This window comes from Rhincodon typus, chromosome 8 (assembly GCF_021869965.1).
Source record: "Rhincodon typus isolate 14 chromosome 8, sRhiTyp1.1, whole genome shotgun sequence".
In the NCBI taxonomy this organism is placed as follows: Eukaryota; Metazoa; Chordata; class Chondrichthyes; order Orectolobiformes; family Rhincodontidae; genus Rhincodon; species Rhincodon typus.
In genome coordinates, this window is record NC_063339.1 from 79195543 (window position 1) to 79207983 (window position 12441).

The following is a 12441-nucleotide window of genomic DNA, read 5'->3' on the forward strand; positions in this document are numbered from 1 at the left end:
CACAGGTATTTACACATACACTGTACTCTCACAGATACATATACACACACTGTACACCCACAGGATTATACATACACATTGTACACCCACAGATATACACAACATGCATCCACATGTATATACACATATGATGTACATCCACAGGCGTATACACACACACAGTACACCTATATAAACCTCTGCACCCACAGAAACACGATACACCTATATATATAAAATGAAAACACACTGTGTACCCATCGATACGGGCACTATATTTGATACACACATAATACGGCAGGCAGGGGGGTGTCTTTAAGAGATTTTTTTCTTTTCCCTTGGCCTGCCTCCGGCTGTTTTGTGGAAAGACACGCCGCTTGGGGGGTTTTATTTTTGCTCTGAGGACGGTGTACAGCTGGTGCCGCTCGGAGAGGCTGTGTGTTTAGGGTGTGTGTGGGAGCAGTAAACAAAGCGGGGCTTGGACTGGAGCTGTTTGCATTCTCTCTCTCTCTGTCTGTGTGTGTGTGTCCGTCCGCCCCTGACAGCAGCAGGAGGCAGATCTTAGGCGACAATAGCAGCGAGTTGCGGGGCGGGGGGGAAGGTGCTGGGTTCCCAGAGGCGAAGGATGATGTGGGAGGCACAGGGAGGGTTGCAGTGAGCTCTCTGCTCAATGCTACTGTTGGGAGGGGGGTCGCTGGCATCTGAGACACAGAGAAGGGGGTGGGGGAGTCCGGAGCTTTTAGCGTGGGAGAGAGGACCAGGGGGACTGCACCATGAAAGACAAAGGCAAACCGGCCACCTTCACCGGAGACAAAAAGGCGAAGACAGCGGCGAAAGGGAACACTAAGTGGGTGAGACTGGCCACGGTGCTGGCGTACGTGTTGTCGGTATCTCTGGCGGCGATCATCCTGGCGGTGTATTACAGCCTGATCTGGAAGCCGGTCAGACCTGCCGAGCCCAGCACCGGCAGCACCAGCACCGCCGCTAACCCGACCGGGAGGATGCTGCCGCCGGACGCCGCCTCCGCCGGTACTCCCGCCGACCCACGGAGCCCAGCTTTCGGGACGCAGCAGATGGGAGGCACCGGTTACTTTGAGCGGCCGCTGGTCAGCCAGAACCCTCCCGGTCAGCGGCCTGACCCCGAGAGCCGGCCGACCTCATACAGCGTCCCGGGCGGTGGCAGTAGCTTAACGACGCGGAGCCTCCGAGCGACGCCGCTAACTCTCGCCCAAGCCCCGCCAGGTCCCACCGAAGCCGGCCCCGAGAGCACGGATAGCCAGCCAAGTCTCTCCGACTCGCCCCCACCTCAGAACGGGACCCAGGAGGTGACGGCCAGGCATTAAAAGCGGGCGGATCTTCCGAGGCCGGACTGTAAGTACTGCCTTGTCATTTGCGCCGAGAACTTATTCAAAGAAGTTACCCCAAATCTGGGCATGGGAGGGAGGGGGTGGAGGTCAGTCTCTGGGCAAAACCCCTCAGAACTGACCTCAAAATTTCTCTCTATAAACGTCGAGTGGTTTCAGCAACATTACGTCCCCCACCCCTTCACACACTTGGGACAATTTCAGTCTATTCTCTTGTTTATTTTCTGCCCATTCTTTGAGCTTACATGAGAAAATGTATCTTTTCACGCAGAGACACACAGTGGGAAGAGGGAGTGGGGTGAAGATGTAGAGAGAGAGACAACATGTACTTCTCATCAAAAGTCAGAAATTCTAATTAATTCTCTTTCCAAACTTTCTAAAAGATATTAACACAGGTCTGCTTTTCTGTGGGGTACAGTGATCACTATTTGATGATCTCAGACCAAGCTGGCATTAAAAATTGAGGCTCTGGATTTTTCAGTTGTTCTTGAGAGAGTCTGCGCACATTTTCGTTGGTACTGGGAATGGTTAGATTATTACATGACTAATGGAGATAGTAGGTTCAGTAAAATATATCAGTGAACGACTGTGTTCTCATTTATTTGTTTCTGGGTGCAACTTGTGATCTGTACTAGCAGTTTGATTTCCAACCCCAAATAAACATTTTAAGAACTATGTTAGTGCTCATTTCTTACCTAGAGATGAGTAGAAATAGCTCTGGACGTAAAACTGCTAACACGTTTTAAAATACTAGAGGGCATGCATTTAAGGTAAAAGCGGAAAGTTCAAAGGAGTTGTGAGAGGCAAGCTTTTTGCACAGTGTGTGGTCCGTGCCTGGAACAGGATGCCAGGGGATAGTGGCAGAGGCAGATATGATAGGGGCATTTAAGGGGCTTTTAGATAAGTACATGAATAAGCAGGGAATAGAGGGACATGGACCATGGGCAGACAGAAGGGGTTATTGCCTTATTGTTTAAAACGGAGTGACTCTTTGTTTTGAAGAGTCCTATAAGGCCCCTTCTTCCTTGGCAATGTGTGACACAAATCACCCCCACCCAAATTGTTGTGAAACGTAGCGTGAGGCTGGGAGAGCTTTAGTCGAACAGGAACAAATCCAGGTGTGTTTGTGGTGATGTGAAGGTACATAACCGTAATCTGCAGGAAAGTCAATAACTTGGAACATTTTATTAGAAAATAAAATCAGGACTTGGATTTTTGGCATCATGAGTATTCGACTGTTGATGGATGCAGAGAAATGGTGATGTGTTAGGCTACCATGATTTATATTATTAAAAAATGGGATTTTACGGGTAATAATTGTCATCCCAAGGCTTCAGTAGGTTTTTACGTTCACAATAGTTCCCTGGAATAAGGTTGGTGGTCAAGGTGACTGCAGGATTCTGTTGACCATGGTGCACTGTGAATCATTGCTGAAACGTCGAGGTGTCAATAGTGACAGTGTGGAGAAAATCTGGGTGGTGGGGGGGGGGGGGGGTGGTGGTGAGCTGATTTCTATAGAGCTCTGAGTGCAAGAGGTAGACAGGAGAAAGGTGAACAAGTTGCGTCTCTGTGTACCCAGTTTCTAGGCAGAAATGGGCAGTAGTGTAAAAGGACCACTTCTTTTTTTATTCCTGGACCACATTCAAAGGCACCTAAACCAACTTCTGTAGAAATTCAAAAAGCCCAGCTCCAACAAGGGAGAAATTTCACATTGTAGAAAGAGGCCATTCTTGACTGTCGATTACACCACCAACTTTGGTGTCATCTTATTTAACCATGCCCCCTAAATTCTCATCCAAATTGTTTATATAAATATCTGCACCAGCTCACCAGCTGAAGGGCCAGCTCACTCATTGTCCCGTCTTTTGCCAAAAATCCTGCAATTCCAAAATAACCATCTAATTCCAATACAAATGCCCTGACGGAACCTGCCAAATCCTTTACCCTTGGTATCATATTCTGATAGACCTGGTCGCGGTCTATGGACTGGGTTCTTTTTCCATTTTGTTCCCTGCCTGATAATAACGTTGTGGAAGAATAAATAGTTCCCAATAAAAAGAAAGAAAACCAAAAAAAAAATCTGCTCTTGCAGCTACCCAGCACTCCAGCAAACTACAGTCACCTTTTCCTGTGGGAGTGGAGAAGTCAAGGTAGCCCAAGGTATGACCATTTCCAATGTCCCCGAAACCCCCCCCCCCCCCCGCCCCCACACACGTTGTGTGCTGTCGGCTGGATTTTCCCAGGGCTTTGGAGGCTGAGGGGGGGAGGGTACAAGGAGAGAGGAAGGGGAGGGTGGGATGTGTCTTGCCAGAACCATTCCCAATGCATTTCCCGAGTTTCCCAGGGAGGGCCAGTGTCAGGAACTGTTCCACGAAGTGACCCAAACAAGTTATGGACCAGACCAGAAGCCCTCAAAATATATTTAGAAGATAGTCTAGACCCTAACTTTTTCTTATTTTAAAGGTAAGCATAAGGTCTTGTGTTGCAGATGTAATTCGATTGGCTTAGTTGCAACTATCAAAGCACTGAACAAAATAATAGGTACGTTGAATAATTGTTCCAGTGTAGTAACATACCATAAACACACTCTTGACAAAGACAAATTCAGAAAAATAGATTGTCTCTCATAAAATTCTACAGTCCAATAGGAAAAACATGGAGAAAAATCTGAGTGAGAGAGAGTGTGAGTAGCTATAGCTTCCAAACCCAGCTTCAAGACCCCAGCAACAATTGTTACTGAAAAACTAAAACTAAGAATCCTGGTTCTGTAGGAGCATAGCCCCACCCATTCAAGCTGCTGCTGTTGTTCCACCCTTAGAAAAAAAAACTCAAAGGCTGTTTACTTATGGGCTTCGAAGCAGACCTGATCAGCTCCTCTGATCTCGACCTTTCTTCATTTAAAAGAAACTAGGACAAAATATGTCTCTTAAACCCATGGTATTGTCTGTTTGCGACCATCCCAACAGCTTTCCACCAGCATCCAGCCAGTATGTAATGGCCCTGATGCTCACTGTAGCAGACAGAGCATCCTGAAAACCAGTGTCTCCTTGCCCCAAAGGGCAGGTGAACGCTCTAGATGCAGGGGGTCGCGTTGTCTCCAATCCCCGCCACGTGCCCTTATTGTTGCCTACTTGACTTAACAGTGCCCACCTCTCTCGGTGGGGGTTTGTGAGGTTTGAGAGCTTCAGTAGGTCCTACAGCACCGGGAGCCCGCTGTCTAACGCAGGTGGGTGAATTAGAAAATGACCCACAGCAAGATTGTGCCAACGTGGGGAGGGGGAGAGGGGGGGCAGCTTGAAAACGTGGGTACGGCGCTCCTGTTTCGTCCCACTGTTGAGATCCCGAAGTCTGCAGTAAAATGCACCCCCGTGTGCACAAAAATAGGAGGACAGGTTCAAAGTCGCACCGAAGAACAGGAGGAGGCCATTCAGCAAGTAATTGTTCATTGGTTCATAGAATCCCACAGTGTGGAAGCAGGTCGTTCAGCCCATCGAGTCCACACTGACCCTCCGAAGAGCATCCCCTCTGCCCTGCTACACTGCATTTCCCATGGCTTACCCACCTAACATGCACATCCCTGAACACTATGGGTAATTTAGCATGGCCAATCCACCTACCCTGCATATCTTTGGACTGCGGGACGAAACTGGAGCATTCGGAGGAAACCCATGCAGACACGGGGAGAATGTGCAAACTCCAGTTACCCGAGGGTGGAATCGAACCCGTGTCCCTGGTGCTATGAGGTAGCAGTGCTAACCACTGACCCATCATGCAGACCCGTTCTTCTGAAGAGCAATCCAGTTTGTCCCTTTTCTCGCTCTTTCTTCACATGTTTGCAGTTTTCTCTCCAAGTGGAACATGCATGTTCTCCCTGTGTCTGCGTGGGTTTCTTCCAGGTGCTCCGGTCTCCTCCCACAGTCCAATGATGCGCAGGTTAGGTAGACTGGCCGTGCTAAATTCCCCCGTAGTGACCAGGCCTATTCAGACAAGGTGGGCTAGCCATGTGAAACGCAGGGATTACTGTATATACGGGGATAGGGTAGGGATCCGAGTGGGATGCTCTTTGGCGGGTCAGTGCAGACTCGATGGACCGAATGGCCTAGTTTTGCACTTTAGGGATTCTATGATTCAATTTTTTTTTCAAATCCTTATTGTGGTGTTTATGCTGCATGCTTCTCTTTAAAGCCTATGCTTTAAAAGATAGTTGTTGACGTGTAGGTGAACCTTCAAAACTATCTCACTGTCGGCTTAATTAACAAAATGAAAACACGCAGGACAAACAGCTAACTGCCTAAGTCATAAAAATCAGAGTTACTGCGTGTTGCACTGGAGGGAGGTATAAGGTGGAGATTCAGTTAGTATGAAGATGACTATTGTTTTTGATATACATTAATGATTTCGACTACAGTTTCACAATCTGCATATAACACTGAACTGGGAAGTGGCATAAGCTCTGAAGGAGAAAGTATTAGACTCTGAAAGGGCACAGCTGGGCTGGTGACACATGGCTGCTGAAAAGGCTGAGGTGAGACATTTTAAAGAGCCAGTACAAATTATGTGCAGTTTTAATAGGAACACAAGAACAAATTTGGTGATACAAAGATTTGAAGGTGGCAGCACAGCTTAATGAAAGCATTTGCCATCCTGGGCTTTGTAGATGGAGGTTTAGTATGCACAAGCCATGAAGTTACCTTAAAAAAAAAAATTAGTTTGGCTCTAGCTGAAGTACTTGTCCAATTCTGGTCACCACACTTTTAAGGATTTGTAATTCCCTCCCTGAGGACATTGTGGGTCAATCGACAGCATGTGGACTGCAGCAGTTCATGAGGTCAGCTCATCACCACCACCTCAATGGGCAACTAGGGATGGGCAACAAATACTGGGCCTGGCCAGTGACGTCCACATTCCATGAGAGAATAAAACATTTAGGGTTTAGTACGGTTCAGAACAGATTCACTGGGATCGGTTGCAAAGATGTGAGATGAGACTGGAGAAGCAGGAGTTGTTCTCTAAGGCTGAGAGGAGATTTGACAGGAGGGTTTTTAAAAGAAAACACAGGAAGGATTTAGAATAGTAAACAAAAATAATTTTTTTTTGATGGTTAAAAGGTCAGTGAGCACAGATTTGAGAAGTTGAGAGAAAGGTGTTTCGATACAACAGGTGATTAAGGTTTGGAACGGACTAGTGGATACTGATTCTGTTGGGCCCTTTTAAAAGATGACCAGCTATTTGCTTACAGGAATATTGGGAAGGAGTGGGAGAATGGAACTGCATTGTCTTTCAAAAAGTTGATGCAGACTCAACGTGCTGAATTTTTAAAAAATTCATTCACGGGATGAGGGCATCACTGGCCAGGCCAGCATTTATTGCCCATCCCTAATTGTCCAAAGAGTCAACCACATTGCTGTGGGTCTGCAGTCACATGTAGGCCAGACCAGGTAAGGATGGCAGTTTCCTTCCCTAAAGGACATTAGTGAACCAGAAGGGTTTTTCTAACAGTCAGCAATGGATTCATGGTCATCATTAGACTCTTAATTCCAAATTTTTATTGAATTCAAATTTCACCATCCTGGATCCCCAGAATATTACCTGGGTCTCTGGATTAACAGTCTAGCAATAATACCAATGGACCATTGCCTCCCCTGAAGAGGGAAGTGAAATTATAGAGTCATCTAGACTCGAAACATTAGCCTGCTCTCTCTCCATGGATGCTCCTTGACCTGCTGTGATCTCCAGTATTTGTTGTTTTCAGCACAGATTCCAGCATCTGCAGTAATTTGCTCCTTCAGTGTGCTGATGCCTTCCTTTTGTGCTGTTTTATTTTGTGACCCTATAGTAAAGAATACAGAACTAATATTGTAGCGGAGATGTATTTTTGGAGTTAATGGTACGTGGTACAGACTCCCGGAATAGTGGAGGAGAAATCCACAGGGAAATCCTAATTCGAGAAATAACTGAATACTACAATTTGCGGCAGAATGATTCATAGAAGAATCATAGAATCCCTACAAAGCAGGCTGTTTGGCCCATCGAGCCCACACCCAGACCCAACACCCTATCTTATCCCTGTAACCCTGCAACCCTGCATTTCCCATGGCTGATCCTCCTTGCCTGCACACCCCTGGACAGTATAGGCAATTTAGCATGGACAATCCCCTATAGTCTGCATATCTTTGGAATGGGATTCAAGTATATGGCCATTGTGTTATAGAATTATCTTGTGATTTGACTGACTAAATACGATGGCTAAACATAACTAAATGTTAACCTTTGTTTAAAATGGCTTATTTCCCTAGTTGAATCAGAACAGGTTAATAAGGAATGGAATTCAAATTTAGAAGGGCCACTGAGTTGCAGTGTGTGGCCACCCTCAGTATACGGAGTGTCTGGTATTCTGTTTCATTGGTTTCAGTAAGGAGGGGGTAGGTACAAATTTAGCAGATGAGTAGTGGTAAGCGTAGGGGTGGCAGATCCATTATTGCCCATTTTGCACCCCACCAAGTTTAAAGTTATTCCTAATGCTGCTTGGCGTAGACACACATGGTCAATGGTATTCAGATCCAGATCAATTGTGATCTGACTGATTTGGAGAAGCAGATTTGACAGGGTTAATGGTGTTACTGCATCTAGCCATCATTGCCTCTGTATGTTTTGTTGTATGACATACCGATCCCCTAAATTTCGGATTGTACAGAACTTTGTTTTCCATCAAAGTGGTGTGGTTCTCATAAAAATAATTCTTTCTCCAGGTCTGTATGAAACAGCCCATCTTCCCACAGTCATAATTTGTAATGTTATCAAGAGGAACCATTTATTCCCTATTAGAGTTCTTGTTACTGCCAGGAGCAGTTTGTGGGAAATGAGTAAATCATTTACAAGCGTTAATTTTAATGAAACTTCAATAGTAATTCAACATACACAATCCGGTTTGTAATTTTCAGCAACTTTGTAATAAACGTTTGGTTAATTTGGAAGAGAATTTATGGTTCAATGAGAAATGATTCACCCTGAGGCTTCCCTAACAGGTCAGTTTATTACTACAGATTGGAGCAAGTCTCTGATTTTAACCCTGCTGAAAGGAGATGGATTAGTCACAGCCAAGGGAAGAGTAATGGTCAAGCACCCTTGGTGGAGAGGGGAAAGAGAGGTTAGCCAGAGTTCTCCCTCTTGTTAATTATCCATGGGTCCCACCTATTGGAAGTGTTGTTGAAACTATTGCAAGGATTCAAATGAACCAAAGTGGGCTCATGTGCTGTCAACTAATCTTGTCACCTTTATGAAATATGGAGAAGACTGAATCGTAGAATCCCTACAGTGTGGAAGCAGGCCATTTAACACATCGAGTCAACACTGACCTGCCAAAGAGCATGCCACCCCAGCCCTGCTTTTCCCATGTCTAATCCATCCAGCTGGGACATCCCCAGACACTATGGGCAATTTCGCATGGCCAATCCACCTAACCCGCACATCTTTGGACTGCGGAAGGAAACCGGAGCACCCGGAGGAAACCCATGCAGACATGGGGAGAATATGTAAACTCTACGCAGACAGAAGTGGAATCGAACCTGGGTCCACTGAGCCAGACTGAAGCCATTATTTTCTGTCCTTGCTCCAAACTCCAACTCTGCTTCCTAGCTACCTACTCAAAGTCTGTCCCCAGCATCAGTCTGAGATGGAGTCAGTCCATTCACAATCTGGTCATTGCTGCTGAGCTTCCAACCCATCACAAAGACTGTCCAAATCCATCTCTAAAATCACTCAACTTCCCCTTGTCTCAGCTTATCTATGACTGAATCATTCATCACCTTTATCACCTCTAGACTCAACTATTTGAACACGCTCCTGCCTGGTCGTAGAATCACACAGCACAGAAACAGACCCTTCAGCCCAACTCGTCCATGCTGACCAGATTTTCCAAACTGAACTAGTCCCATTTACCCGAGTTTGGCCCATATCCCTCTAAACCTTTCCTATTCACGTACCTGTCCAAATGTCTCTTAAATGGTATAACTGTACCTGCATCTATCACTTCCTCTGTGAGCTCATTCCTTATATCTGCGTGAAAAAGTTGCCCCTCGGGTCCATTTTCTCTCCCACGAACTTGAGGTTATCCAAAACGCCACACGGGTATGGGGTGGGGGGAGGAATAGTCTTCGTAGGGGCAGTGCAGACCCAATGGATCGAATGGCTTATATCTGCACTATAGGGATTCTATGAAAACTGTGTTGACCACATCTTAACTTGCACAAAGTCCTGTTTCTTTATCACTACTGTGTTTGCTAATCTACATGGAAAATGCAGGGTTACAGGGGTAGGGAGTGGAGGGGTGGTAGATCTGGGTTGGATGCTTTTCGAAGGGTTTGTGTGAACTCAATGGGCCAAGTGGCCCGCTTCCATACTAGTGATTCTATCCGTTGGCTCCTGGTCGAGCACCATCTTGATTTTACTGTCCCATTCTTGTTTTCATATCCCTCCATGACCTTACCTCAGTTTTCTCTTTCAATCTCCTCCGTCCCCACAACTAGTTATGTGTTCCACTAATTCTCGTCTTGTGTGCATTCCCAATTATTATTCCTGCACTAATGGTGGCTGTGTGTCTAGTTGCCTAGGCCCCAAGCTTGGGAATTCCCTCCCTACCCCTCTCTGTCTCCTTGCACCATGCTACCTCACTTTCTTCCACTTCTTAAAAACCTACCACTTTGACCAAGATTTGAGCCACCTTACTTGCTATTTCCTTATGATCCGGTTAGAGACTGCTAACATTTAAAGAAAAATCCAAATAACCCCAGTGATTAACCGACACGACTACCACACAATATCACATTCTTGACAAACCTTATTGTACCTTAGAGTTAAACAAAGCAAATACTTTTTAAACTCGTTTTCCAACAATTCCCTCACTACAAGAATCATATTAAGTAGGAGTAGACGTAGACCACTTGTCTCCTCAAACTTTCAGTAAGATTGTGGCTGATCTCTCTGTGATGTGAATTCCACATTCTCATCTACCCTCTAACCCTGTCTAGCTCTGTCTTAATGATATCCAAAGACTCTTCCTGAAAGTGACAACACAAGTGGATAAGATGGTAAAGAAGGCATACAACAAGCTTGCCTTCGTTGATTGGGGCACTGAATATATAAGTTGGCAAGTCATGTTGCATCTGTACAAAGGTTTTGATTAGGCCACATTCAGAGTACTGTTTGCAATTCTGGTCACCACACAGTAGGAAGGATGTGGAGGCTTTGGAGAGGGTGCAAAAGCAGTTTACCAGGATGTAGCCTGGACTGGAGTGTATTAGCTCTCAGCAGTGGTTGGACAAACTTGGGTTGTTTTCACTAGAGCATCAAAGGCTGAGTGGTGACCTGATAGAAGTATATAAAATGATGATAGGCATGGATAGGGTAGATAGTTCCACCCTGGGAAAGAGACTGCAACTGTCAAATACTAAGGGGCATAGATTTTGGGTCAAGGGAGGGGTAAGTTTTGTTTTAATATGGAGAGTAGTGGGTGTCTGGATCAGCTGCAAAGGGAGGTGGTAGAAGCAGATATGATAGCAAAGTGTAACAGGCATTTACACAGACACATGAGCAGAACGAGAATAGAGGGATATGGACCATGTTCAGGCAGACAAGATTAGTTTCAAATAGCATCATAGTCAGCACAGACATTGTGGGCCGAACGGCCTGTTCCTGTACCATACTGTTCTATGACCCCACCTCCTATGCCATGAAGATTCATTCATTTCTGAAGGGACCAACCCACAAAATATGCCACAGCTGTCTGGAATTCACTTTATTTCTTCCAGTGTTCTCTGTAGCACAATTTTGTGAGGTCTTTCCACTAGCTTTTTGGCCAAATGACCCTCAGCTTTTATTTAATACCTCTCAACTGTAGATGCCTCAGTACCTTTTACTGGCTGCTGGCAAATCCCCAACTGCCTTCCCACAGCTTCTAAGCTAACTCTGCCGACTGCTTTCTGTCACAAAGCTCTGTGAGGACCACTGTAGATTTCTGTCCCTAGTTAGACAAACCTTCTTTTTCCCACCTGAAATACAAAATGGGACTGAGCCCCATTCTGCACTGTGGACAGTTACATTACATTTTCTCTGTTTGAAGTCCAGGTCTGACTGACAATCATCTCTCTGTAGACTCTCCAAATCCAACAAAAAAATAGTGTACACCAAAGCAAAGGCTTTTTTCTGAGCAAACACTCAGACACCCTAAAAAATAACATACTACTCCATAGCCCATATCTCTCTAACAGTTTGGGGAATGCTGTGGGATGTCTTTAAGCAAAGATGTAAATTGATTATTCTACGTTCAATGTAATTCTTTTGATTCTGCAATCCATACAGTGGCACTGTGGTTAACACTGCTGCCTCACAGTGCCAGGTACCCGGGTTTGATTCCAGCCTCGGGTGACTGTCTGTCTGTCTGGAGTTTGCACGTTCTCCCCGTGTTTGCGTGGGTTTCCTCCGGGTGCTCCAGTTTCCTCCCACAGTCCAAAGATGTGTAGGTTAGGTGGATTCGCCTTGCTAAATTTCTCTGTAGTGTCCAGGCATGTGCAGGTTAGGTGGATTAACCATGGGAAATATAGGGATAAGGTTGGGATGATGGGTCTGGGTGGGATGTTGTTCAGAGGGTTGGTGCAGACTTGATGCACCAATTTGCCTCTTTCTGCACTGTAGGGATTCTATATGAATAATTTGATTGTTAATAAAACTTATGACAATACAGAATTTCCTATTAAGGAATTTACTGTCGACCAACATTTTTTTTCATCTGGGAACTGCAATAAAATGAAGTAAGTGGAATCCCTCTGGAACTACCACACACTTACTGATAGATCATCCATTGTTCAAATGTTCCCAGCGTTAAGGCCAAAATTATTGAAAACAAAATGACTACCTTTTTAATTACAATAAACTCAGGCTTGTTTGAGTCGCATTTCCATCAGAGATGTACGTCAACTGGATAAATCCATTTACCTAATTTTGAAATTAATAGCTGCATTCTAAAATTTGACTTCTGAGCCAAGATATTTGCAACATCGTATGTAATGCTCCTGGGAAGCATCTTAGGATGTTTTGCTCTGTT

At 45.3% G+C, this 12441-nt stretch overlaps 1 protein-coding gene across 1 annotated transcript in view; it reads left to right on the plus strand.

The window, feature by feature from the left end:
- Positions 1-327: 327 nt before the first annotated feature.
- Positions 328-12441, plus strand: part of LOC109910641 (putative transmembrane protein INAFM2) — a 29959-nt gene continuing 17845 nt past the window's right edge. Inside the window, exon 1 of the mRNA XM_048599772.1 lies at positions 328-1350. Within this exon, the coding sequence (XP_048455729.1) occupies positions 753-1322 (570 nt within the window). The 5' untranslated portion in view covers positions 328-752 and the 3' untranslated portion in view covers positions 1323-1350. The remainder of the gene's footprint in view (positions 1351-12441) is intronic.